General features: G+C 41.4%; 1 protein-coding gene across 5 annotated transcripts in view; it reads left to right on the top strand.

The window, feature by feature from the left end:
- The window catches only part of nrxn2a (neurexin 2a), a 391,484-nt gene extending 365,459 nt beyond the window's left edge, over positions 1–26,025 (top strand). For 3 of the 5 annotated variants that reach the window (XM_090226562.1, XM_090226561.1, XM_090226565.1), the window contains 5 exons: positions 1,440–1,611; positions 8,692–8,781; positions 10,692–11,020; positions 13,989–14,073; positions 23,329–26,025. In XM_090226562.1, the coding sequence (XP_090082688.1) occupies positions 1,440–1,611; positions 8,692–8,781; positions 10,692–11,020; positions 13,989–14,073; positions 23,329–24,149 (1,497 nt within the window). In that variant the 3' untranslated portion in view covers positions 24,150–26,025. The remainder of the gene's footprint in view (positions 1–1,439; positions 1,612–8,691; positions 8,782–10,691; positions 11,021–13,988; positions 14,074–23,328) is intronic. The other 2 variants (XM_090226564.1, XM_090226563.1) reach the window with 1 other exon arrangement.
- Positions 26,026–26,607: the final 582 nt, after the last annotated feature.

Raw genomic sequence — 26,607 nt, 5'->3', positions numbered from 1 at the left:
TCTTGTCAGGCAACACTGGGCTTTGGTTCCTTTCCCCCACTGCTCTGTGGGTTCAGGAAGAATCACAGTGCTTAATGTGAGGAATGCAGACTGAGGAGCTTGCTCTTGACCCCTAACTGAACTGCTATCTCCAGGGAAATCTCCATTAAACTGTTGGGGGTTACCAAGGGGAGAAGGCAGAGGAGCAGGAGGACACTGGGTGGTATGGGTGGTGGCTGTGGTGGGGTCACCCAAAGGTTCTGTCAGTTCACAACACTGATGTGATGGGAGTGGCACTGGTTGGGATTGATGTTACCTTCATACCACTTAGTGAAAATCCCATACACTGTTAATTAAAAAGAAAAGTAGTCAAATAACTAGACAATATTTGAACTAGTTAACAGATAACTGATAACAGGTAACCATCATCACACTACAGGTTATTACATAGTATCATCCTCTAGCTGTTTTCTGATTTCTCCTGGGACTCAGACTGAAGTGGTTGAGGTGAGATGGCCCATATTCTCTCATCATCGGTGACTGACACCTCTTGTCAGTTTTCCCCCTGTCAGATGTCTATACTGATGGATCAACCCCTTATCATGCCTGATGGTTTCTGATCTGCTCATCAAATGGTCACGTGGGATCAATTCCCAAGTCATGGAGACAAGATAACACTTACCATATTACTGACAGTACCAACTGATCGTTGAGTGAATCTCTGAAAGCCTTCCATTTTAGTATCATGTTTAAGAAGTGGACATTTCAAGCATGGAACATTTTTATGTTGTGAGTAGCATGATGTGAGAGTCATCTTACAGGCTGGGCTGGGATAATGTTGAAGCTGTCGGACAGATGATCTAGTCTTTAGTGCTCTCACACTGCCACATTAGCACTGTGACCATAGAATTAAGAATTACAATAGGATCTCTATGACTGTGACCTTGTGGTCTGATCACAGGGTCTTCAGACCTGCCCCGCCCGGTCGTCGCAGTGCCCACACACAATGTGTTTTGCTCCCCAGCCCAGTTTCCTAGCAGCGCCACCCAGAGACAGCCAGAGGAAGTAACTCTGACCTGTGATGGAGGTTCTAGCTGTGAGAGAAGATTCAGTGAAAGGAATGTGTCAGGTCAGGTAGAAGAGAAACAGCAAGGTCAAGTCAACAGTGATCAATTTGAGGGACCCTGAGCTGGGCTGCAGACCGCAGAGGGAGGCAGGTGGTGAATGGAAACCGATGGAGGCGTACTAGTCCAACATACTGCATATTTCACGGAGGATAACTCTGACCTGCTCAACCAAGGGTACTTCCACCCCTGCAGCACTGTAACAATGCAAACTATGGCAATGTCTTACTCACCAGTGGTATAGCAGCTGCCACTATTGTCCAAGCATTTTTAGATTTGTGAATATCTCACTTGTCCTTTCCCTTCCGACACCCTTTCTGTTTCTTCCATCCCCAGGAACAAGGAAAGATCGATGTGATCTTCAACGTGGGGACAGATGACATCACCATTGGCGAGCCGGCTGTCATAGTTAGCGATGGCAAGTACCATGTTGTGCGCTTCACACGCAGCGGTGGCAACGCCACCCTCCAGGTGGACAACCAACCTGTCATGGAACGCTACCCACCAGGTAAGGCATGGGGAAGGACTCTCTGAAAAGGAGATGATGGGTGGGGGTGGGAGTGGCAGTTCCAGATATGTACTGTATATATTAAGAGAATGGGAGGGGGGTGGGAGTGGCAGTTCCAGATATGTACTGTATACATTAAGAGAATGGGAGGGGGGGGAGGGGGAGTGGCAGTTCCAGATATGTACTGTATATATTAAGAGAATGGGAGGAGGGGGGGGGGGAGTGGCAGTTCCAGATATGTACTGTATATATTAAGAGAATGGGAGGAGGGGGGGGGTTGGGGGGGGGGAGTGGCAGTTCCAGATATGTACTGTATATATTAAGAGGAGGGGGGGGGGGGATTGGCAGTTCCAGATATGTACTGTATACATTAAGAGAATGGGAGGGGGGGTGGGGGGAGTGGGAGTGGCAGTTCCAGATATGTACTGTATATATTAAGAGAATGGGAGGGGGGGGGGGGGAGTGGGAGTGGCAGTTCCAGATATGTACTGTATATATTAAGAGAATGGGAGGGGGGAGAGGGGGGGGAGTGGGAGTGGCAGTTCCAGATATGTACTGTATATATTAAGAGAATGGGAGGGGGGGGGGGGGGGGAGTGGGAGTGGCAGTTCCAGATATGTACTGTATATATTAAGAGAATGGGAGGAGGGGGGGGGGGGGGGGGAGTGGCAGTTCCAGATATGTACTGTATATATTAAGAGAATGGGAGGAGGAGGGGGGGGGGGGGGGGGGGGGGGCAGTTCCAGATATGTACTGTATATATTAAGAGAATGGGAGGGGGGGGGGTGGGGAGTGGCAGTTCCAGATATGTACTGTACATATTAAGAGAATGGGAGGGGGGAGATAACTAAATTGATCCAGGCTGCCAGGCTGTATTTTGAAAACACAGACATGGAGGAATGTGCATGGTGATTCCAATTCCAGGCTCTAGCAAACAGACATGAAATATCACATAAATTCAAGGACAGTTGTTGAATGCGCTTGGCAAGCAAGAAATTTGCCTTTTGCCATAGAGTAAATGGGGGGTTTTTTCAACACGCTCCAGGGTTCTGTTTTGATATGTGCCATTTCACTATTTTAATGTATTCAGAGTACTTTATGGAGTCGCCACATGGAGTGCCCAGATAACTATTGCATAAACAATCTAATAACAATCTGAAAAGGACACATTTTCCTGAAGCTGCCTTGATGGATTTGAATTCTTCACAGTAATTGTAGCAGCCAGGCAGAGTGGAGCTGAGAATGGGATCTTCACACAGCCTCAGAGCAATGAAGGACCCCTCAGCAAAATCTCAGCTCTCATTTCACCCCCCGCCCCCCGCCTGTAAAAAATGTGCTTTTATATGAGAGCACTGTGGATGTGTGTGTGGCTTGAAAGGATGGAGAAAGGAGCTCTCATTCTGTCATCTGTTCCCCGTCCCCAAGAACCTCACATTCTGTCGTCTGTTCCCTGTCCCCAAGAACCTCACATTCTGTCGTCTGTTCCCTGTCCCCAAGAACCTCACATTCTGTCGTCTGTTCCCTGTCCCCAAGAACCTCACATTCTGTCGTCTGTTCCCCGTCCCCAAGAACCTCACATTCTGTCTGTTCCCCGTCCCCAAGAACCTCACATTCTGTCTGTTCCCCGTCCCCAAGAACCTCACATTCTGTCTGTTCCCCGTCCCCAAGAACCTCACATTCTGTCTGTTCCCCGTCCCCAAGACCTCACATTCTGTCATCTGTTCCCCGTCCCCAAGACCTCCCATTCTGTCTGTTCCCCGTCCCCAAGCCCTCACATTCTGTCGTCTGTTCCCCATCCCCAAACCCTCACATTCTGTCTGTTCCCCGTCCCCAAGAACCTCACATTCTGTCGTCTGTTCCCCGTCCCTAAGCCCTCACATTCTGCTTCTCCATGCTTTAGCTAACAAATCAGCTCCAAAACAATTTCCACATTGCATCCTTATGATTCATTGTTATGAGCCAGAACATGTAACTAATTTCTAATAATCTGTTTCTTTCCAAATCAAATTGACCAAGCTAACAATAAAGGATTATCTCAAATGTGTCATTTTATTTTCTTGATTGTTAGTTCATGATGGAAATTCCCCTTTTCTCTAACTACTTAGATGTAGATTCTACTTTCACCTCTTCTCTAACTACTTTTATATAGATTCTACTTTCACCTCTTCTCTAACTACTTAGATGTAGATTCTACTTTCACCTCTTCTCTAACTACTTAGATGTAGATTCTACTTTCACCTCTTCTCTAACTACTTAGATGTAGATTCTACTTTCACCTCTTCTCTAACTACTTAGATGTAGATTCTACTTTCACCTCTTCTCTAACTACTTAGGTGTAGATTCTACTTTCACCTCTTCTCTAACTACTTAGATATAGATTCTACTTTCACCTCTTCTCTAACTACTTAGATATAAATTCTACTTCCCCTCTTCTCTACCCACTTAGAAATATATTCTACTTTCACCTCTTCTCTAACTACTTTTATATAGATTCTACTTTCACCTTTTCTCAATGAACGAGAACTCTCGTCTACTTTGAAAACTTCTCTACCTACTTAGATATAGATTCTACTTTCCCCTCTTCTCTAACTACTTAGATATAGATTCTACTTCCTCTCTTCTCTACCTATTTAGATATAGATTATACTTTCACCTTTTCTCAATGAACGAGAACCCTCGTCTTCTCCACTCCATTCATGTAGTTCCTCAGAACACATTGTCTGAATATTCAGTACATAATCAGACTATAACATGTGTTGTGTAGTTACTCAATCAGTTGGATGCCCACATTTGGCCCAAGCATTTCTTTGTACTTTATCTTTATGGTAGGAGTTGTATGTGTGTTTTGATTTTTGATACAGGCATACAGGCAGAGGTTTAGTTACAGTACAGCCAAGGTTTTTATCAAGTGGAGGGCGGCTCAAGGCTAGTTTTACCCAAGGTTTTTATTTTATGATGGCTACCTCATCCACTTTGGTATGCCACCTCTGGGTCACTAACCCAGTCAGTGATTGACCCAAATATAATATTGCTGTGTATGTGGGAGGAGTAGAGCAGTGGAGATAGATGAGAGAGAAATCTGAGATGCCATTGTGGTCCTTCTTTTGGAAGGTTATTTCATTTTTAGTCTGATACAAGATGTGTATTCCAATGATGAAATGAGGCTGGAGTGAATAACAGCCGTTTTATTAGCTCCTGGATAATTGTGCTATTTTGTGTATTTATTTTGAAGACGGGCGACACCTGGAAGGGGTGGAGACAAGCACGAGGACAGGTGAAACAGATCAGGGCGTGACACAACTAGTTTTCCCACCATTTATTTTTTCCAATAGGGTATTTTAGAAACACTTAAAATAAGGCCTGTGGTTTTGATAACCATGTATATCTCTCTCAGACAAGCAGACAAGGTGACTTTTTTCAATGTCTTCGGCTCTATTTACTCTCAGATTCGGAAATGCTTAGTAGCTTCAAATTAGACATCATGCAAAACTACAAATCCCTGCAAACTCCTGCATTTATTCTCTAGTTGACACTTTTGTGTTCATCTAAAGACAGCAGAGGTTCAAACTGTAGAACCCAGATCCTACATTTGAATATAAAAATGGATTTTACCAAAAAAGACTATGCTACATTTTATCTCTGGGACCCTCAGGATGACAAATCAGAGCAAGATTATCAAATCCAATTTTATGTGTCACAAACACATACGTCTCGTGTCAGGGCCATTGAATTGCGACTCCACTTTGGAGACAGGTTAAGGTAGGTTTTAATAGTCAAAGTGGGTACAACATCTCCATTGCACTTCCTTATAAACTCACTCAACAAGTCAGCGTATAGATCAATGTTGTTCTCTGAGGCTGACCGAAACATATCCCAGTCCGTGTAATCAAAACAAACTTAAAGCGTGGATTCCGATTTGTCAGACCAGCGTTGAATGGTTCTTGTCACTGGTACATCCTGTTTAAGTTTCTGTCTATAAGATGGTAGGAGTAAGATGGCGTCGTGGTCGGATTTGCCGAAGGGAGGGCGGGGGAGGACTTTGTATGCATCGCGGAAGTTAGAGTAGCAGTGATCAAGTGTATTGCCCACGTGAGTGCTGCAATCAATATGCTGATAGAATTTAGCTTAGCCTTGTTCTCAAATTTGCTTTGTTAAAATCCCCAGCTATAATAAATGCAGCCTCAGGATATATGGTTTCCAGTTTACATAGAGTCCAGTGAAGTTCCTTGAGGGCAGTTGTGGTATCTGCTTGAGGGGGTATATACACAGCTGTGACGATAACTGACGAGAATTGTCTTAGGAGATGATATAGTCGGCATTTGATTGTAAGGAATTCTAGGTCGGGTGAGCAGAAGGACTTGAGTTCCTGTATGTTGTTATGGTTATACCATGAGTCGTTAATCATGAAGCATACACCCCCGCCCTTCTTCTTCCCAGAGAGGTGTTTATTTCTGTCAGCGCGATGCATGAAGAAACCCAGTGGCATACCGACTCCAACAACATATCCCGAGAGAGCCATGTTTCCGTGAAACAGAGAATGTTACAATCTCTGATGTCTCTCTGGAAGGCAACCCTTGACATTATTTTATCCACCTTGTTGTCTAGAGACTGGACATTGGCGAGTAGAATACTCGGAAGTGGTGGGCGGTGTGCACTCCTTTGAAGACTGCCCAGGAGGCCGCTCCTTCTACCTCTTTTGCGGCGATGTTGTTTTGGGTTGGCCTCTGGGATTAGATCCAATGTCCTGCATGGTGGTATGAACAATGGATCTGCTTCGGGAAAGTTGTATTCCTGATCGTAATGTTGTCAAGTTGACGTCGCTCTTATATTCAATAGGTCCTCCCGGCTGTATGCAATAAGACTTCATATTTCCTGGGGTAACAATGTAAGAAATAATACATTTAAAAAAAATACTGCATAGTTTCCTAAGGACTCGAAGCAAGGCAAACATCTTTGTCGGCGCCATCTTGCAATGGGTATTATGACTCATACTGTTGTACTCTATTCAGCATTGCGGGATACCTAACAAGACTACGTCGGAGATTGGATAAATAGTTATATTGGCGAACATGCAGTCACTGGAGAAAAAACTGGATGAGCTCCGTTCGCGACTATCCTATCAAAGTGATCTGAAGAACTGTAATATCCTATGGTTCTCTGAGTCATGGCTGAACAAGGACATGGTAAATATAAATCTAGCTGTTTTTTCTATACATCAGCAGGACAGAATGGTGGCATCGGGGAAGCTCAAGGGAGGGGTTGGCTCACAACTGGTGAGCAATCTCAAATATTAAGGAAGTCTCAAGATTCTGCTCGCCTGAGTTAGAATACCTAACGATAAGCTGTAACCATACTATTTACCAAGATAATTTTCATATATATATTTTGTAGCTGTCTATTTACCACCAGAAACCGATGCTAGCACAAAGACCGCTCTCAACGAGCTGTAAAGGGCCATATGCAAAAAAGAAAATGCTCACCCAGAGACGGAGCTCCTAGTGGCCGGAGACATTAATGCAGGAAAACTGATATCTGTTTTACCTCATTTCTACCAGCATATCACCTATACAACTAGAGGTAAATAAAAACTCTAGATCACCTTTGCTCTACACACAGAGACGCATACAAAGCTCTTCCTCGCCCTCCATTTGGAAAATATACCTGTAAGTGTAACTCTATCCTCCTGATTCCTGCTTACAAAAAAAAAACTCAAACAGGTAGTACCAGTGGCACGCTCAATATGGAAGTGGTCAGATGAAGCAGGTGATAAGCTACATGACTGTTTCGTAGGATTGAACCATGCATGAGAGCACCAGCTGTTCCAGACTGCTGTGTGTTCACGCTCTCCGTAGCTGATGTGAGTAAGACCTTTAAACAGGTTAACATTCACAAGGTCGCAAAGCCAGACAGATTACCAGGACAAGTGCATTCTCAACAACCATCAAGCGCTATGATGAAACTGGCTCTCATGAGGACCGCCACAGGAAAGGAAGACCCAGAGTTACCTCTGTTGCATAGGATTAGTTCATTAGAGTTAACTGCACCTCAGATTGCACCTCAGATTGTTGTGTAAGGTATTTTTGACCAAGAAGAAGATTGATGGAATCAGATGACTTGGCCTCCACAATCACCCGACCTCAACACAATTGAGTTTGGGATGAATTGGACCGCAGAGTGAAGGAAAAGCAGCCAACAAGTGCTCAGCATATGTGGGAACTCCTTCAAGACTGTTGGAAAAGCATTCCTCATGAAGCTGGTTGAGAGAATCCCAAGAGTGTGCAAAGCTGTCATCAAGGCAAGGGGTGGCTACTTTGAAGAATATAAAATATATTTTGATTTGTTTAACACTTTTTTGGTTACTACATCATTCCATAATGTGTTACTTCATAGTTTTGATGTCTTCACTATTATTCTACAACATAGAAAATAGTTGAAATATAGAAAAACCCTTGAATGAGTAGGTGTGTCAACTTTTGACTGGTACTGTATATATTTATTTTTCTTAGTAACTAGCAGTTGATTGTAATGTCTGTGTATCACATTTTTATGCTATCATGAATCACTTTCTTCAAGAGTAAGGAACCCTGCTAGGCTACTTCCCCTAACAGTAATAATCACCATAGTAATGCCCTTCCATTGAGATGATAACAACCAGAAAATATCTTCCTGCAATTTACTTAAACTGTGTTCATGGTTCTAAAGGTGAAATTGTGAATTGATGTTGCATGCGTTGTTTCTCCCTTGCTGATTTCTCCCAAGTACAGTTATATCTGTTCTTCCATTTTGTTTGCATTTAAACCCTGATGCTTGGTTAAAACGTTCGGAAATACACCAATCCCCACTAAATGAACCAGCTCAGAAGTTTATAAATAAAACTAAACACCATTCTAACTAGTCTGCCCTTTGTTGCTGTCCCTTTTAATAAATACCACTAAGTAAAGCACAAGTTTTTTTTAACCTGAATCTGGGTTAAAATTGATAACTTGCTAAACGTGTTAGCAATGATGCCCTGTCTCTAACCTTGTGATCTTTCAACTTCCAGACTTTAACCTCTAATCTGTCTCTCCAAATTCTTTGAAGGGAACTTTGATAATGAGCGCCTGGCTATTGCTAGACAAAGAATCCCATACCGACTTGGTCGGGTAGTTGACGAGTGGCTACTCGACAAAGGTAAACAAAAAATGAATTCATCCATTAAACAGTTTCTAAATCCAGTTTAAATCCCTCTGTCTAATCCCTGTAAGAGGTGCAGTGCTAAGAGACAAAGGTGGCAAGCAAAGGATGAAATGCTGTTACCTACTGTATGTACAGTATAGAGATACAGATGCCAGCATGTTGGGTTCGTTTGGGACTGGACTCAAATTGACTGTGGATGGTTGTGACTATGATGGGAAACAGCCATCTCAGCCATATAACCGATAGCCATTTAGAATAACTTACCTAATGCCATCTAGTATCATGGGAGACAGACAGTACATCTACCAGGTATCCTTTGCCATCCCCTGGGAATGCTGCACCTCTTCAGAGATTTTAAAACTATTTAACTAAATAAACATAACCCCTGACTAACCCTCCAACAAAGTCCCTCCTAATTACTGTGTTTAATTAGATGCTGCTGATTTTATTACATTGTTATTATCTGTTTATCATTCTTGTGATGCGAACATCATTGCTGATAATGATAACTAACCTGCTAGACAGCTGGAATAATTAGCTGGTAAAGGAACATTTCATCTAATGCTGGTGGTTCTTACAACAAGGTATTACAGTATCTCACAGTAAACCTTCCATTTAAATTAACATCCTGGTCTCTCTAAATTCTCTAAACTGGATGGTTCATGTATAGTCCACGCTGCGGTTAATTGGCAATGCTAAAAGCCCCACGCTAATGTGACCCCATTAAACACCACTATACACTCCCTACTATACCTCCAGATGATTTCCCTGCATCTTGGCAACCATATCACAGACATGTTCAGGGACAAAGGGGCTGAGACCCTGACAGACAGGTAAATTACTGTCAGTGCAACACTGCATAGCTACGTAGTTAATCAGCATTCTCCTGATAAGGACACACATTACATGACCCTCTCTCAACATGCTGATCTCACTGAGTGATGATTTAACAGTAGCAGTGCTTATTGTCAGTGCTGCTCCAGAGAAACATCACTGATTGGTCCACCAGCCTCTGACCGAGAGGATGAAGGGGAAATGCCCAGTCCCTAGTTGTCCATCAATTCAAAGAAATGACTTCCTGTGTTTTATGAAGGGAATTTATGTGCTTACACTTTCCCATGACTCTCCTTTCTCTCCATTACTCTCTGTGAACACACTGATAGCTCAATTAAATTCAAAGTATACCCACTATTGTGCCACCTTCCCCTCTTGCAAAGACTTAACCCATTTGAAAATACCCTTTGTTGACCCTATGACCAGGATCAAACCAAGTCACGAACTCTGTTTTTAAACACTAACCAGTTGATGTACCAATTTAACATTCAAACTAACCACAGCTTACCCTCAGAGCATATTGGGCCCTTAGCTCTGTGCCAATAAGACGACTGATTAGAAATATGCAAAATACAAACCAGACCACTTTGATTGAATTTAACATTCCAGACAAGGTGTTAACATGCCTATCACAACATTTTACTAAGGCCCTTCTGAATCTTTAGCACAGTATAACTCATATTATAAACTGGGTGGTTCACACCCTGAATGCTGATTGGCTGACAGCCGTGGTATATCAGACCATATACCACTGGTATGACAAAACTATTATTTTTACTGCTCTAATCACATTGGTAACCAGTTTATAGTAGCAATAAGGCACCTCGGGGGTTTGTGGTACAGTATATGGCCAATATACCATGACTAAGGGCTGTATCCAGGCACACCGCGTTGCGTCGTGCCTAAGAACAGCCCTTAGCTGTGGTATATTGGCCATATACTACACCCCCTCGGGCCTTATTGCTTAAATGTAATTGGATGTATGCCTGTTTGTGTCTGTCTCTCTCTCTCTCCACTTCTATCTCTTCTTTCTCTGTCTCTCTTTCTCCTCTTCCTTTGCCACACTATAGGACGACAGCTGACCATCTTCAACAGCCAAGCAGCGATAAAGATCGGGGGTCAGGATAAGGGCCGGCCGTTCCAGGGCCAGATCTCTGGTCTCTACTATAACGGCCTGCAGGTGCTTAAGCTGGCGGCAGAGAGTGACCCCAGTGTCCATGCTGAGGGGAACCTGAGGCTGGTGGGAGACTCACTGTCAGTGCTGACCACTGAGACCACCTCCACCACCCCACTGGCTGTCTCCGACATGTCCACCACCATCATGGAGACCACCACCACCATGGCCACCACCACCACCCGCAGGCAACGCTCCCCCAGCATGAGGGAGAGCATCTCCCAGGTCAGAGGGAGGGCCGAGTGGGAGCTTGTGAGCAGGGCAGGGTACTAGGGCCATGTTGAACATTAGTGACCAATGGTGCAAGAGGTGATGTAATGATGGCTAATGACTCAGACTAGCCATTTTATCAGTATGTTAACAGTCCCCCATTCAGTAATCCTGGCTTTAACATTGGAACTGTACGGTATTCTCCTAATGCTAGAGGTGATTCTGACAGGACTGTGGGTGGAGCTAGTTTGAGGGATAAACATTAGGTCGACAGCATAAGTAACCATTTAGATGGGAGAGTTCTGTGAAGATACTCCACCAGACAGATAAACAGACAAACTGTGTGTCCTTTCCCAGGAGGTTGGCTGCATGAGACAGACGCTCCATCTACATAAAAGCTCAACATGCAGACAAATCAGAGAGCAGTACAAAAATGACCCTCCAAGAACACTTTCACAGGAACAATCTCCATGTCTTCCCTTGCACATTTTCCACATAACCATGCTGCTTGCCTCTGCCAATAAGAGGCAGTAATTACTCATTAAAACCAAGAGATTTTCAATAAGGGAACACAGACAAAGCATTGGACCTAGACATGTTTTTGAACATAAGTCAGCTCTCTATTGAACGTGTTTTTCCAATTGCTGGTTTGTTAAACTTTTATTCCAAGGTGAAATATGGGTTACTCTCTCTGATGGGGAAATGCATTCACTTCCATTTGTCTGTTTGTATTGTGCCTTTAAATATCGTGGTAACAGTGCACAGCAGTTACACAACTAGCAGACCCTGTGGAAGTCAACTCCCTCGGAGATGTGATGCTCTCTTTCTTTCTTTTTTAAATCCCCAAAAAGCTAGATTTACAGGGATTTTAGCAGATAAAGCTACAATATTTTTCTACACTGACTATTATTAGTCCGCCCCTGGGCACATAGATCCACATAGATTGACAATTTACCACGTTCAGTGTAAATTGTCAAGAGACCACCATCCTCTGTTCCCCCATTCCTTGGAATAAACCTTATATGCTCAGCCTTCGACTTTGTTCATCAAGAGATGAAGGAAGGTCACGCTCAATAACAATTTATGCCAATCACGACTAAACTGCCTATTTCCATATCCAGCGATCCGGTAGTCATTTGCATGAATGTTGATGAACCTAAATTCAACCCCACGTAGAACCTTTAAGTAGCTTTAATCCAGTCTTGCCAAATGTAAATAGCCCTAGGGAGACCAGGAGAGGTTTTACAGAGAGACTGTTATTAGGCTCCCATCAGAATGAGGCTAACTACCACGCTTGCCCTCTCAACACATGAAAACATAAGTTACGTTCATGAGCTATCTGAATATTTAAATCAACATCAGTCACATGGAAAGAGAGGTTATCAAAATATTAAACAGTACAAGTCTAAAATATATTAAAAGTAGGAAATGACTGTTCATCATGTTTTTCTCTAACACTCTGAATAGGAGAGACAAACACCTGTGTAATCACTTGGCAATCCTCTCCCCTCTGTTGTGGTTAGAATGTATCCTCCATCCTGTCCTCCGTAGGGTTAAGACAGCAGGACTCCTATGGGCATGTTACAGAACAACACGGTCAACTGCCTCTGTACCATTAGACGAAAGTGGTGGAATATGCAATGCTGTATTTATTTCTCAGTGGTTTTCCTTTTAATGTGATTTGTCTCCGGGCTGAACCTAAGTTATGGTGTCATCATGTCATACATTTCCAAAACAAACCAAGTTAATAAAACCTCCAATGCCACCATAAACAATAAACATGTCTTATGAAACTACCGCCGTTGCATATACAAACACAGGGAGGAGGTACTAATTGCTTTATGAATGCAGTCAGGCAGATCTAATAACAGCACAACAGCATATTTTAGATAGAGACTCAAAATGCCGCAACGGTGCTGTGTGGATTAGAGAGCAAGACACAAGTGCCAAACAAGACAACTCTTTAATCGTCCTACCGTTTCAAACGGCAAACCAATTTGTTCTCATCACAGTTACTGAAGGTTTATTGAGAACAAAACACAGCGTTGAAACCCTTTAAAACACTAACTATGGCCCCAAATGTCTTAAAAGCACATTTGCTGGATGATTGTACTCTGTAATAGCTATGGCCCAGCAAGCATGTCTAGTTCCGGACACATTCCATGTGTCTGTCTGTAAATACATTGATATGGTGCGCCAGGCTAAAGGCTCCTTCCTCCAGCTGAATAAGTTAGTAATAGGCCTGTCCATATGATAATGAAGGAGAAACATTGATGTCAATCATGGCCTAACTGCTTACTTCCCTGTCTATGTAAATCGAGATCATTAGCATAGATTTACATAGACTAGATTTCTCAAGCCCCGGTTGAATTTCATTGATCTTTCTGAAGGTCATAATGCCAGACAGCTTTAGGGTTTGGCTACACCTAGTGGTTGCTTGTAGTAACTACATTCTTTGAAAAGCGCTCCGGGCAGGCCAATGAATAATGTACTGTATGTGAGAGCTGTCAAATAGCGGTGTCTCATTCCCAACCTGTGTGGATATGATTTATCATGAGTTGGCTGTGCCTTGACATGTGAGGACCAAGTGATGCATTAATGTAATCTGGTCAAACTATGTGATATTTATATAGCTTCTGTAGTCCAGGATATTGTTGAATGCATACATTTTATCACAGTCATTGCATCATGGATCTAACCCTGTGAAATTGAATCCATGCCTATAATGGATTTTTATTATACTACGGATCTGGTGGAAACAGCAATGGCTGCAATACTCCAGACTAGCTGTTTTAGAATTCTCAAATAATGAAGTTTCACTTCAAGTTAAAAAAAAATTGGAACACCTTTTTTGGAACACCTTTTTTGGAACACCTTTTTTGGAACACCTTTGTATTATTGTTTTATTCTTGTCTGACAATGACAACTAAGGGTTTTAAAGATCCTGGTAAAAGGCACCAACGTTGTGTCCTCTTCTCCTCAGTCTCAGAACTCGGATGACATCTTGGTGGCGTCTGCTGAGTGTCCCAGTGATGACGAGGATCTGGAGGAGTGTGAGCCTGGAACAGGTGAGTCTGTCTGTCAGCTCTGGCCTGGGGTTTAGTGTCATATCAAGGCCCAGGAGGGACCGGGAGGAAGCAGGAGCTCCCCTACTCTACCGGGTGTCTTCCTACACTAGGAACCAGTAGGCTCGTTTTAACCAGCTCATGGATACATCGTATGGTTCTTGATCTAGCTAGCCTTATTATCGCTACTTTTAAGTTTGCCATTTTGTCTGTTCTCATTGCTAGTCTTTTCCTCAACTACTAACTCTGCTCTGAACTCGCTGTTAGGCGAGATTTCATTACTGCCACTAGCTAGCAAGGATCTTATTTGAAGATGATACAATCTCTTTCTACCCTTTGTGTCCACTCCCCTAAACAAAATAAACAACTAGGGGAAACAGCTGGGTCATTATTGAATTGCAGTGGTAAATTGGGTCTATGTCATACATTTCAGGATTCCATTGATAATTTGGTGTCTTAATCCTGAATGTCACTTGGGGTTAGTCAATTTAAATCATATCCGTTTCGTCAATCTTGTGGTGTTACCATTAGTGGTGCTGCCATCAGTGGTGTTGCCATCAGTGGTGTTACCATCAGTGGTGCTACCATCAGTGGTGTTGCCATCAGTGGTGTTACCATCAGTGGTGCTGCCATCAGTGGTGTTGCCATCAGTGGTGTTACCATCAGTGGTGCTGCCATCAGTGGTGCTGCCATCAGTGGTGCTGCCATCAGTGGTGTTACCATCAGTGGTGTTGCCATCAGTGGTGTTGCCATCAGTGGTGTTGCCATCAGTGGTGCTGCCATCAGTGGTGCTGCCATCAGTGGTGTTGCCATCAGTGGTGCTGCCATCAGTGGTGTTGCCATCAGTGGTGTTACCATCAGTGGTGTTACCATCAGTGGTGTTACCATCAGTGGTGCTGCCATCAGTGGTGTTACCATCAGTGGTGTTACCATCAGTGGTGTTACCATCAGTGGTGCTGCCATCAATGTTATCATAATGTTAAAAACAAATAATAAATATGATTAAGTCATTTAATCACCCATTATTAGTTGATTTAGAATGGAAAGATGTACCCAAATACATGGAAATAAATCCGAATCTAGAAAAATGTAGTAATTCCTTTTCAAATGCCATGCTCAAATGTTACCATAATTCAATAACGACCTAGCTGGGACCTTCAATGTACAGCTGGTTGGCAGAGGCAGTGCTCATATCCATCTCATAGAAGGCTCTGACCCTGGTGTGTGTGGATGACTTATCTTCATATTCACTGCTGTCGTGGACATTTCCTGTATTACTAAATAAGGAGAGTTACAAACCACACACCAGTCAGAGTTATACATAAACTTCATCTATTAATTAAATGAGCTTCACCATAGCCCTGTGACTCTCATATCAATTCAGTGTCTATAAATTCATTCTCAAATAAGTGTTTTTTACTTTATTAGACAAATTACAAAAATAGTCTAACATTTCCTGTATCCCAGATTGTATCCCAGATTCCCAGAACATTCCTTTATCAAAAGAATTCACGTGTTTAATTAAAACTCAGAAAATAAAAACTCATTCCATGTGCGTGCGTGCCCCTTTAAGACACTTTGGACTAAAACAAATTAACCACTCACCAAACCCAAAGGATTTTTTTTTTAAACAAATCAAAGCTAGTATTTTAAAAACACCAACAAATAGTCACAACAAATGTTTTGTGTGTGTGTGTTTGCAAACCTTAATGTAAAAACACACAAAAACGTACATACTTTAGATAACTTCCATCTGTCCCGGAAGAAAGAATCCTACTCAAACACATCAGATAATACGATGTTTAATTAAGTCAAATCAACACCTAAAATAAACAATAAACAGTAAGCAAATAAACAAACCCATAACCCCTTTAATCAGCAATCTAATCATTTCAACCTGTTGATATAAATTTAGTAAAAACTATCCTGATTTTTTAACAAATCTAAAATCTTTCAAAAGTTGCCACTGTCTCATCAGCGTCAAAATCAAAACTAACATTTTTTCCACTCATATCCACAATGTTTTCATTCCCCAAAGGTCAATACTGTTCCGCTCGTACATTAATGATCTTCCTTCTGTCTTTACAGGGTCTGAAGTTCCAATGTATGCAGATGATACAGTGATAAATGCATGCAAAGAACAAACAACAAACTTCACAAGAACACACTACTATAATGGTTCAGATGACAAACTTACTCAGAGACTCATGTTTGCATCTCAATAAAAAAACACAGTCTGCATGTTTCTCACAAAGAAAACAACTGATGCACCTGAGACAGATATCTATCTATCAGAGGAAAAGCTCCCGGTGGTATCTGATTTTAAGTATCAAGGCATCTTACTTGATTCCAACCTCTCTTTTAAAAAGCGAATAAAAAAGGAACTCAAATAACCAAATTCAACCTAGCTAATTTCCTAAAACATATGCAATTGTTTTGACTATAGAGGTAACAAAACTATAATTAAAATCTATGATACTACCCCACTTAACATACTACCTCACTAGTTTGGCCCAAGCTTGCTTTTCAACATTAATACCCATTCAGTCTTCTGCAAACAGGCTCTCAAAGTACTTGTTAGGAAACCCAATAGCTATAGAAAGCATAAGCTCCTGAGTTGGAAAAAATCTTATGCAATACACTGATGCCTATCTTGTATTCAATATTCTAAATGTCCAGGCTCCCCCTCTACTCAGTACTTTTATTGAACAGAAAACCCAAACCTTATTGCAACAGATCCACAAGATCCGCCATAAGAAATGACTGTATAGTTCCTTTAAAGAAAAGTACCTTTAGTCAATCTGCTTTCAGTGTGAGAGTTTCCCATGTCTGGAATACCCTGCCATTAGACACACACAACTGTGATTAATGATGCACTGTCCCTGTAAAAATAAAAACTACTCAAACTGCAATCAACTTTAATGATCTGACATTGTTCCACGTAATGGAAACAGATTACAATGTTAGACTACATGAACTTTCCTGCTCAAATTCACTGGTGTTAACTAAACAATCAAACTAAGAATCAATAACCATCAGAAAACGTTATCACAATGTTTCCTTACTCACACCTCAATCACTTTCAGCTTAACATATCCTATTTCTTTTTCCAGTGGGAAAAAATATAACCCCTCTCATTTCAACGTTTTTCCTTACCTCTTATCGTAAGATTAAAACCAAACTTTACAACTTTCTCTTCTCTTTCCTCTTCCCACTTATGAAATGTCCAAGACTATAAAAATAACACGCACAGCGCCAAATTTATAACATATGTCAGTCAATCCATAAGAATGAAAAACATTTCGGTGGGCACCACTCTATCGCCTTTATCTCTCCGCTACTATTTATAATTTATTTAATTTAGGTAACTGTCTCCTCTATTGATACATTTAAATACGACTCAATTCTCAATACATTATTCCAGCAGGTTATTTAGTGAACAGACATCGTCTTGCATCAAAATTCGCTTCGCTATTATTTTGAATGAATTAGTCTCTCAATTTAACCTAAACAATCTATTAAAAAGTTAAATTTATCCCTTCTTTCAACTTGAACCAAACAAGCTATTAAATCGTTCAGTTTATATCTTATACAAACACTAGCGACCGTTTCTTTCCAGGCAAAACACACAAATAGTTGAATTACAATCAAAAACTCAGAGTTTAGTAAGTGCATTGGCTGGGAACCGAACCCGGGTCTCGAGCTTAGAGACTATTTAACCACTGAACCACCAATGCTATGTGAATGACTAAGACTCTCCGCAAATAAACCCACTTTACAATTGTCTGTATTTGTAAAATCAAGACACGTCACTATCGAGACAATTCCCAGAAAAATAGCCCTAGTTTAAAGGTCCAAGCGTTATTCCGGCTATGATTCTCACATGCCAAATGAATAAATTAGCAATCAAAGATTATAATCGACATTTATAGACTAGGAAACAGATCTTGCGCCTTTTAATAAAATTAGATTATGTTTACTCATGCAACGTATCTCAATTACTTTACTAGATGACATTAATCACGCAATGATAATTAGTTTGATGGAAAACCATAGGCTTTGTACGACATTATGAATTATGTCGAGATTCCCTCTTAATTCTCACTAACTTTATGGAAAACAGTTTATTCAATAAATCCCGCAACTCCTCTCATACTGGGAAGAAAAAATTAAACATTTTCAGACCTTAAGGGCAGTTTTATTTCAAATGTTGTACCCAGACGGAGATAATCCAATAAGCGTTTTATAGTTCCATCGTTAGGGTAAAATAACCAAAAGTGGACACACTCTAATCAGTTTCTAGAGCTCAATTTCCCAGATTTTGTAGACTAGTTTAATAGTGCTTAAAACCTAATCTTTATCAAATTATCCATTAAAGATACCAACTCAAAACCTACGTAAGTCTACGAATGGGTAATTCAGCATTACTTTATCAAATCTCTAGTAATTGATTATACACACATCCAATTTATCATATTTTCAAATATTCACAGAACCCATATAAAACGTAAGAAAATCTTAGGTACTCACACAGAACTTTAAGGGTCACCTACACAGGATTGGTCAGATGTTCATACAGAAATGGTCAGATGTTCACACAGAACATCAGAACATAATTAAAAGGTTACCCACACAGAGTCAACCTACCCCGCTCACACAGAACGCTCCTACAAATATTACCTAGTGATCCCGTAACAAAATACTCACACAGAGTAAGCCAGGGCATACCTGGCTAGCACATTTAAAATAATTGGAATTCACCACCTCTGAGAGTCACTTAGACAGTCACACAGACACCTTCAGAATGAGGTCCTTCTTCCAATAGGGCTTCACCAAGTACCGTGTTTCACACAGAACACAGTCACCCTGGCCCCTCACCCCCACAGACCGCACCAATCCCCACTGTGATCAATTCAGTGCCGGGACGGCTCTAAGTCGCCCGCAACCGACCAAGAGCAGAGTATTCTTTGAGTCCGCAAACTCTCAGATGACTCACCTCTGACTCGGCCCTGTTTACGCCTCCAAGGTGCCCCCTTCACAAAAGAAATACACACTCAGAGTATAAGAGGCATATTTAAAAACTCGACTTCAAGTGTGTGTGGTTTGCTCACCTCCTTCTTTAAAAAAAAACTCAGTTCGAGATGTGGTATCCACTCGGCTCGCTGCCTCTCAGATCAAAGGTGGGTCCATCTGCTTCGTTCCCAAAGTGTGGTTTCCCTGAGATCCCAAGTTTGAGGGATCCCTCGTGCACGATTTACCTAGGTCGTCAGGAGCGGTCACCGAGTGAAGATTCACATCCCATCCCCGCCGCCAAATGTCGTGTTAAATTCCTTTATTACTAAATAAGGAGAGTTACAAACCACACACCAGTCAGAGTTATAAATAAACGTCATATTTTAATTAAATGAGCTTCAACATAGCCCTGTGACTCTCAGATCAATTCAGTGTCTTTAAATGAATTCTCTGAGAGTGCTTACAAAATGGCAACTGAGATCTTTTATAGCAAAGATCCACCCCTCTCAACTCACAATGATGAACCACAGATCTTAGGAACTTCACAAAGTGCCTTTTACTTGAAAGAGGAGTATCCCATAGCCAGATAGCATTAGCTATCAATTATTGTTCAGTTTGGTCTCCTAAACCGAGATTGTAATCTCGTTCCTGGTATTTCTTAGTACCAAAACATTACCTCATCCAATGGCATATATCAATTGTAAATTCTAGATACTCCCATCTCAAATACACCCCCTCCTGGATATACTCACAGAGGGGATTGACTGGCACACAGACATTGTGGAGCCCTTCACATGGTTTAACTGATACATTGGAAGACACTGTTTAATTCTGACTTCTCCCTTTCTGATATTCTGCATATTACCAGACAGATAAAAGACAAGCCTGACCTCTCCCCTCTCTGGGCCCCAAGTGACTTGGCATAAGCATATTTATGAAAGTAGATAAAACATGTTATTTATCAATGTTACCTAACTAATTCTGATTCTGCTACGACACTGCCTCTGGCTCCATATGTCTCTACTAGGGTTACTCATGAAATGTATTACAGGTTCCAAATCAGAAAGGGTTGTTTTTTCTTACTTCAATTTGTAATAACAGGCATTCTTGTTTTCATGAAAATGTTTCAAGTATTTCAGAAGCGACGTTAGATCATGACAGACCGGTCAGCCTTAATTGTCCCCAGTTTGTTCTGTAGGATGTCCTGTAGGATGTTCTGTAGGATGGTCTGTAGGATGTTCTGTAGGATGTCCTGTAGGATGTCCTGTAGGATGTTCTGTAGGATGTTCTGTAGGATGTTCTGTAGGATGTTCTGTAGGATGTCCTGTAGGATGTTCTGCAGGATGTTCTGTAGGATGTCCTGTAGGATGTCACAGATTATCCAGATAAACGGACATGGTCATGATCCCTCTCTCTCCACGTCTCCTCTTGCCCCTCCCTGACACTCCCTTTACTAACAACACTGTCAGTAGAGTTAGGTGAATTAGGGCCTAATTTATTTATTTCAATTGACTGATTTCCATATGCAGTGCCTTGCGAAAGTATTCGGCCCCCTTGAACTTTGCGACCTTTTGCCACATTTCAGGCTTCAAACATAAAGATATAAAACTGTATTTTTTTGTGAAGAATCAACAACAAGTGGGACACAATCATGAAGTGGAACGACATTTATTGGATATTTCAAACTTTTTTAACAAATCAAAAACTGAAAAATTGGGCGTGCAAAATTATTCAGCCCCTTTACTTTCAGTGCAGCAAACTCTCTCCAGAAGTTCAGTGAGGATCTCTGAATGATCCAATGTTGACCTAAATGACTAATGATGATAAATACAATCCACCTGTGTGTAATCAAGTCTCCATATAAATGCACCTGCACTGTGATGGTCTCAGAGGTCCGTTAAAAGCGCAGAGAGCATCATGAAGAACAAGGAACACACCAGGCAGGTCCGAGATACTGTTGTGAAGAAGTTTAAAGGCGGATTTGGATACAAAAATATTTCCCAAGCTTTAAACATCCCAAGGAGCACTGTGCAAGCGATAATATTGAAATGGAAGGAGTATCAGACCACTGCAAATCTACCAAGACCTGGCCGTCCCTCTAAACTTTCAGCTCATACAAGGAGAAGACTGATCAGAGATGCAGCCAAGAGGCCCATGATCACTCTGGATGAACTGCAGAGATCTACAGCTGAGGTGGGAGACTTTGTCCATAGGACAACAATCAGTCGTATATTGCACAAATCTGGCCTTTATGGAAGAGTGGCAAGAAGAAAGCCATTTCTTAAAGATATCCATAAAAAGTGTTGTTTAAAGTTTGCCACAAGCCACCTGGGAGACACACCAAACATGTGGAAGAAGGTGCTCTGGTCAGATGAAACCAAAATTGAACTTTTTGGCAACAATGCAAAACGTTATGTTTGGCGTAAAAGCAACACAGCTGAACACACCATCTCCACTGTCAAACATGGTGGTGGCAGCATCATGGTTTGGGCCGGCTTTTCTTCAGCAGGGACAGGGAAGATGGTTAAAATTGATGGGAAGATGGATGGAGCCAAATACAGGACCATTCTGGAAGAAGACCTGAGACTGGGACGGAGATTTGTCTTCCAACAAGACAATGATCCAAAACATAAAGCAAAATCTACAATGGAATGGTTCAAAAATAAACATATCCGGGTGTTAGAATGGCCAAGTCAAAGTCCAGACCTGAATCCAATCGAGAATCTGTGGAAAGAACTGAAAACTGCTGTTCACAAATGCTCTCTATCCAACCTCACTGAGCTCGAGCTGTTTTGCAAGGAGGAATGGGAAAAAATGTCAGTCTCTCGATGTGCAAAACTGATAGAGACATACCCCAAGCGACTTACAGCTGTAATCGCAGCAAAAGGTGGCACTACAAAGTATTAACTTAAGGGGGCTGAATAATTTTGCACGGCCAATTTTTCAGTTTTTGATTTGATAAAAAAGTTTGAAATATCCAATAAATGTCGTTCCACTTCATGATTGTGTCCCACTTGTTGTTGATTCTTCACAAAGAAATACAGTTTTATATCTTTATGTTTGAAGCCTGAAATGTGGCAAAAGGTCGCAAAGTTCAAGGGGGCCGAATACTTTCGCAAGGCACTGTATGAACTGTAACTCAGTAAAATCTTTGAAATTGTTGCATGTTGTGGTAATATTTCTGTTCAGTATATATATATATATATATATATATATATATATATATATATATATAATATATAATATATAATAATATATAATAATAATATAATATATATATTTTTAAATATAATATATATATATATATATTTATATTATATATATATATATATATATATATATATATATATATTTTTTTTTTTAAAGCTTTGTTCCCTAATACATGAAGTGCCTTTGTTATTGGTTATATTAAAACTGAAACTCCTGCTATGAGAGGTTAAATACTTACAAGAAAGGCTTGATGTGGGTTTACAAACATGAAAGATGTTCAACCTTAGTACTCTAACAAATGTTGTCACTCACATGGAAACAACCGCCTAAAACTGCAAATAAAACTCATTCTGTTTGGCTGTTCATATAAAGAAATCAGTTAATTGAAATAAATTCATTAGGCCCTAATCTATGGATTTCGCATAACTGGGCAAGGGCGCAGCCAGGGGTAGACCTGGGTGGGCATAGGCCCACCCACTTGGAGGCCTGGGACGGCATAGGCCCACCCACTTGGAGGCCTGGGACGGCATAGGCCCACCCACTTGGGAGCCAGGCACATCCCTGGCTGCGTCCTTGCACATTCATGTGAAATCCATAGATTAGGGCCTAATGAATTTATTTCAGTTGAGTGATTTCCTTATATGAACTGTAACTCAGTAAAATCATTGAAATTGTTGCATGTTGCGTTAATATTTCTGTTCAGTATATATATCAGCTTTTTACATTTTTTTTCTCTTCATGCAAAAATCATGGGGCAATATGTTGACGTGCGTAAGTGATTTGATGTATTTTTTGATAAAGAAAAATCCAGAAATATGAACCAAGCAAATCCATATTGATGATAATACTGTATAATTAAATATCCTCCATATTAATTGTCTTGCCCCTACAGGGCGCAATATTAGATTATTTGGAACATTCTAAACACGCATTGTGTTTGTAATATAAGGAGCACAATTGTTCATTAGTGGTGTCTGGGGTCTCGTTATGCTCCTCTAATGTGTGCTCCTCCTATCTCCTCTGTTTCTTTTCTAGGAGGTGAATTAGTGTTGCCTATAATAACAGTGGATTCCCTTGAGCCCCCATCCATCGCCACCCGTCACCCTGCTTTCCCCCCTCCTCCCACCTCCCTGTCCCCACTTGAGACCACCAAAGAGTCCCTGATGCTGTCCAACCCTCACCCTCCCTGCCCCTCGGACCAGGAGGACTGCGGTGACCCTGTGGAGGTCTCAGCCTTTGGTTCGGGGGAGTTGACGGAATCAGATGACGAGGACTTTTACAAAAACTCCCCCCTGGTCACTGACAGGACAGTCCTGCCTCCTCCTCCCCCCGCCGCTGGTGAGGGCCGGGCCCAGAAACCCCATAATCCCCGCCCCCCTCTTTCCGCTCCCACCACCAACCCTGACCAGCTCCACATCCCCGCGGGCAAAATGAACACCCGTGACCAGGTGCTTCTGCCCCCCGTCCCTCCATCATCTCGGAATACACCAGGACTAACTTACCCCCCCAATTTCCCCCATGTGCCCACAGCCGACCCTACAGCCCCTGGTGAGAAGATCATATACCCCGGCCTGGTGGATAGGATCGGGGAGTCCAGTAGCACCACAGGGATGGTGGTTGGCATTGTGGCAGCTGCTGCCCTCTGCATTCTCATCCTCCTCTACGCCATGTACAAGTACCGCAACCGTGACGAGAGCTCCTACCGGATGGACCAAGGACACAGCTTCATCAACAACCCAGTTGCTGAGGGCAACGGGGCCATGGTCAAGCTAGAGAAGACACCAAGTATAACGGCTACAGTAGCCAAGGCTGTCACCAAGGGCAACAAGAACAAACAAAAAGAGTATTACGTCTGAGAGAGGGAAGAAGAGAGAAGGAGAGCAAGAGAGAGATAGGCTAGAGGAAAATCATGGAAAGGAGGTTCTCCCAATTAAAATTCCACATTATCCACTAGATAAACATCCAAAGTTTAGGGGGTAATTGTTACATTTGTGCTTCAAAAACTAACAAAAAAAACAACTTGCCACCAGTATTTTCATAGTTCCAGGTAAATGATATATTTTTCATTTCTATCACATACCAAGTACTGTATTGGTTAACATACAATTTCATACTGGATTAGAAGCCTATCCATTTGCTGTCTTTGTATATAGCACCCCACCTATCAACTGTATGGTTATGGTTCACAGTGAAAACTAAGCTGAGACCATTGTACTATAGAAAAGACCATTGTACTATAGAAACAGATTTGCATGAATGTCAGTTCTCAAGAATCTCAAGTCTCTCTGTCTTCTAATAACGTCAGAGGTACCGGTGTGTACCAATTGGTCATTATGGTAAATAACAACAGAGCAACCCAATAGCGTTTACTAGAATAAACAAAAGCCATACCCATACTTGGAGACTGAGTGACCCACCTTCTCAGCAGACTAGTCTACCCCATTTTGTTTTATCCCGTGTTAACAACTTTCCACTCAGTCTATCTCTCTGGTTGTCCATGGTGAAATGTTGATGGTTGAATATCATTGAACCATGTTTTAAGCATAATTATGTATTTCTTTCCACATGGAAAATACAGGTTTTCAAAAGTAATATACAATTCACAGCTTAATTTAGCCAACAAACCCCTCTATCTGGATGAATGAGATGAGCCAGATTCTCTCATCTCTGTGTGAGGAGAGATCTACAGAGATCTACAGTGTGTCATTCCATCCAGGAGGAAGTTCCTCAAAATGCTACTGTAGCAAAGACATTGCTCTGTAAACATTTTTGTATGTAAAGACGTCTTGGGATTGAAAAAGCTTTGCTCGTCTGTTCTCTGGAGTACATAGACTAACAGGCATGAAAAATACACTTCATGTGAGAGATGTTCTGTCTCCACGGTTACCACTGTCAACACTCCAGCCAGATCCCCCATGAGGAGAAGTAGAGAGTGAATATGAAAGGGAGCTTCAGGACACAGATTCACTTTTGAAGAACTTTTTCTAGTGGTTCCTGGGGAGGGGGAGATGCCCAACCTTGTGTCAAGAGGCTGGCTTTCCCTTCCTTCTTCAATATTGACACAAAAACTGGAAAGGCACAAACAGTAGAAACATATCTTTGAGAGATAAACAAGTGTTTCCTTAGAAAGCAAACTGAACATGTATTCTGGTTTTTATATCCATGAATAAAATACTATTCTGTGAGACACATTATTGAAGGTTTGTGAATTGTATAGCTATTTCTCAGATATTTTGGTGTTTCTCTTGTTAGCATTCCTCTTTAACAAAATAAGGAGTTCAGTTGTTTATGTTGCCTTTTATAATCAGATACAGATTTGTCTATGATGAGACAACATTGTCTGACTGCAGAAACCCATATTCAGCATTTTCTTTTTCAATGTTGAATGGCATTACATTTCCGTTAAGGACTGGTTAGTGATTGTATGTAAACGTTTCAAGAGAAAACACAAAGGATGATGTGTACTTTGGTTTTTCTTGGTTCTTCATTTTACGTACATAGAAAAACATGTCTCTCTTTGTCTGTCGTGTTGACATTCTCTCCGTTGTATTATGTTAATATTTTCCATTTCTGGGATTTCCTCGTATTCTTTTATGAAGTGCCATTTAACACTGCTCCAGAGTATATTCCTGTCCTCACTCAATGATATTGTAAAGTGTTCCTGTGAAATGAATCTTAATATGTGTACAGTACATTGACAGAGGGGAAATACACTTGGTAATATACTTTGTATACTCCTGTGTTGTGTGGCTTTTTTTATGGGTACAAATGCCTTATCAAATGAATCGGTCGCACTACTACACCTAGCCACCATAATGACAGCATGAACAGGACTTGACATCTTCAGGGTTAGCTTCCAATGACACGCGCATTCATTTAGTGGTAGGTAATGCATAGCTAGGTAGCTAATATACAGGTGCCAAAATTTGACTTGTCAGCGTATATCATTTTCCCCTATTCATCTAAGGCAAAAAGTCCATATTGGTTTCCCCTTTAGTTGTTAGTTACAGTGGGGCAAAAAAGTATTAAGTCAGCCACCAATTGTGCAAGTTCTCCAACTTAAAAAGATGAGAGAGGCCTGTAATTTTCATCATAGGTACACTTCAACTATGACAGACAAAATTAGAAAGAAAATCCAGAAAATCACATTGTAGCATTTTTTATGAATTTATTTGCACAATTGGTGGCTGACTAAATACTTTTTTTCCCCACTGTAGGTCTTCAGCCAGGATGGAACAAACAGGGAAGGGTCACTCAAAATCCTGATACATTTGTCACATGAAGAGACATGCAAAACTCTTGACATCCTTGATA

Source organism: Oncorhynchus mykiss, chromosome 29 (assembly GCF_057628025.1).
Source record: "Oncorhynchus mykiss isolate SJ-2025 chromosome 29, ASM5762802v1, whole genome shotgun sequence".
In the NCBI taxonomy this organism is placed as follows: domain Eukaryota; kingdom Metazoa; phylum Chordata; class Actinopteri; order Salmoniformes; family Salmonidae; genus Oncorhynchus; species Oncorhynchus mykiss.
Note: the sequence above shows the minus strand (reverse complement) of the source record. Positions and strands in the feature narration are given on the sequence as shown.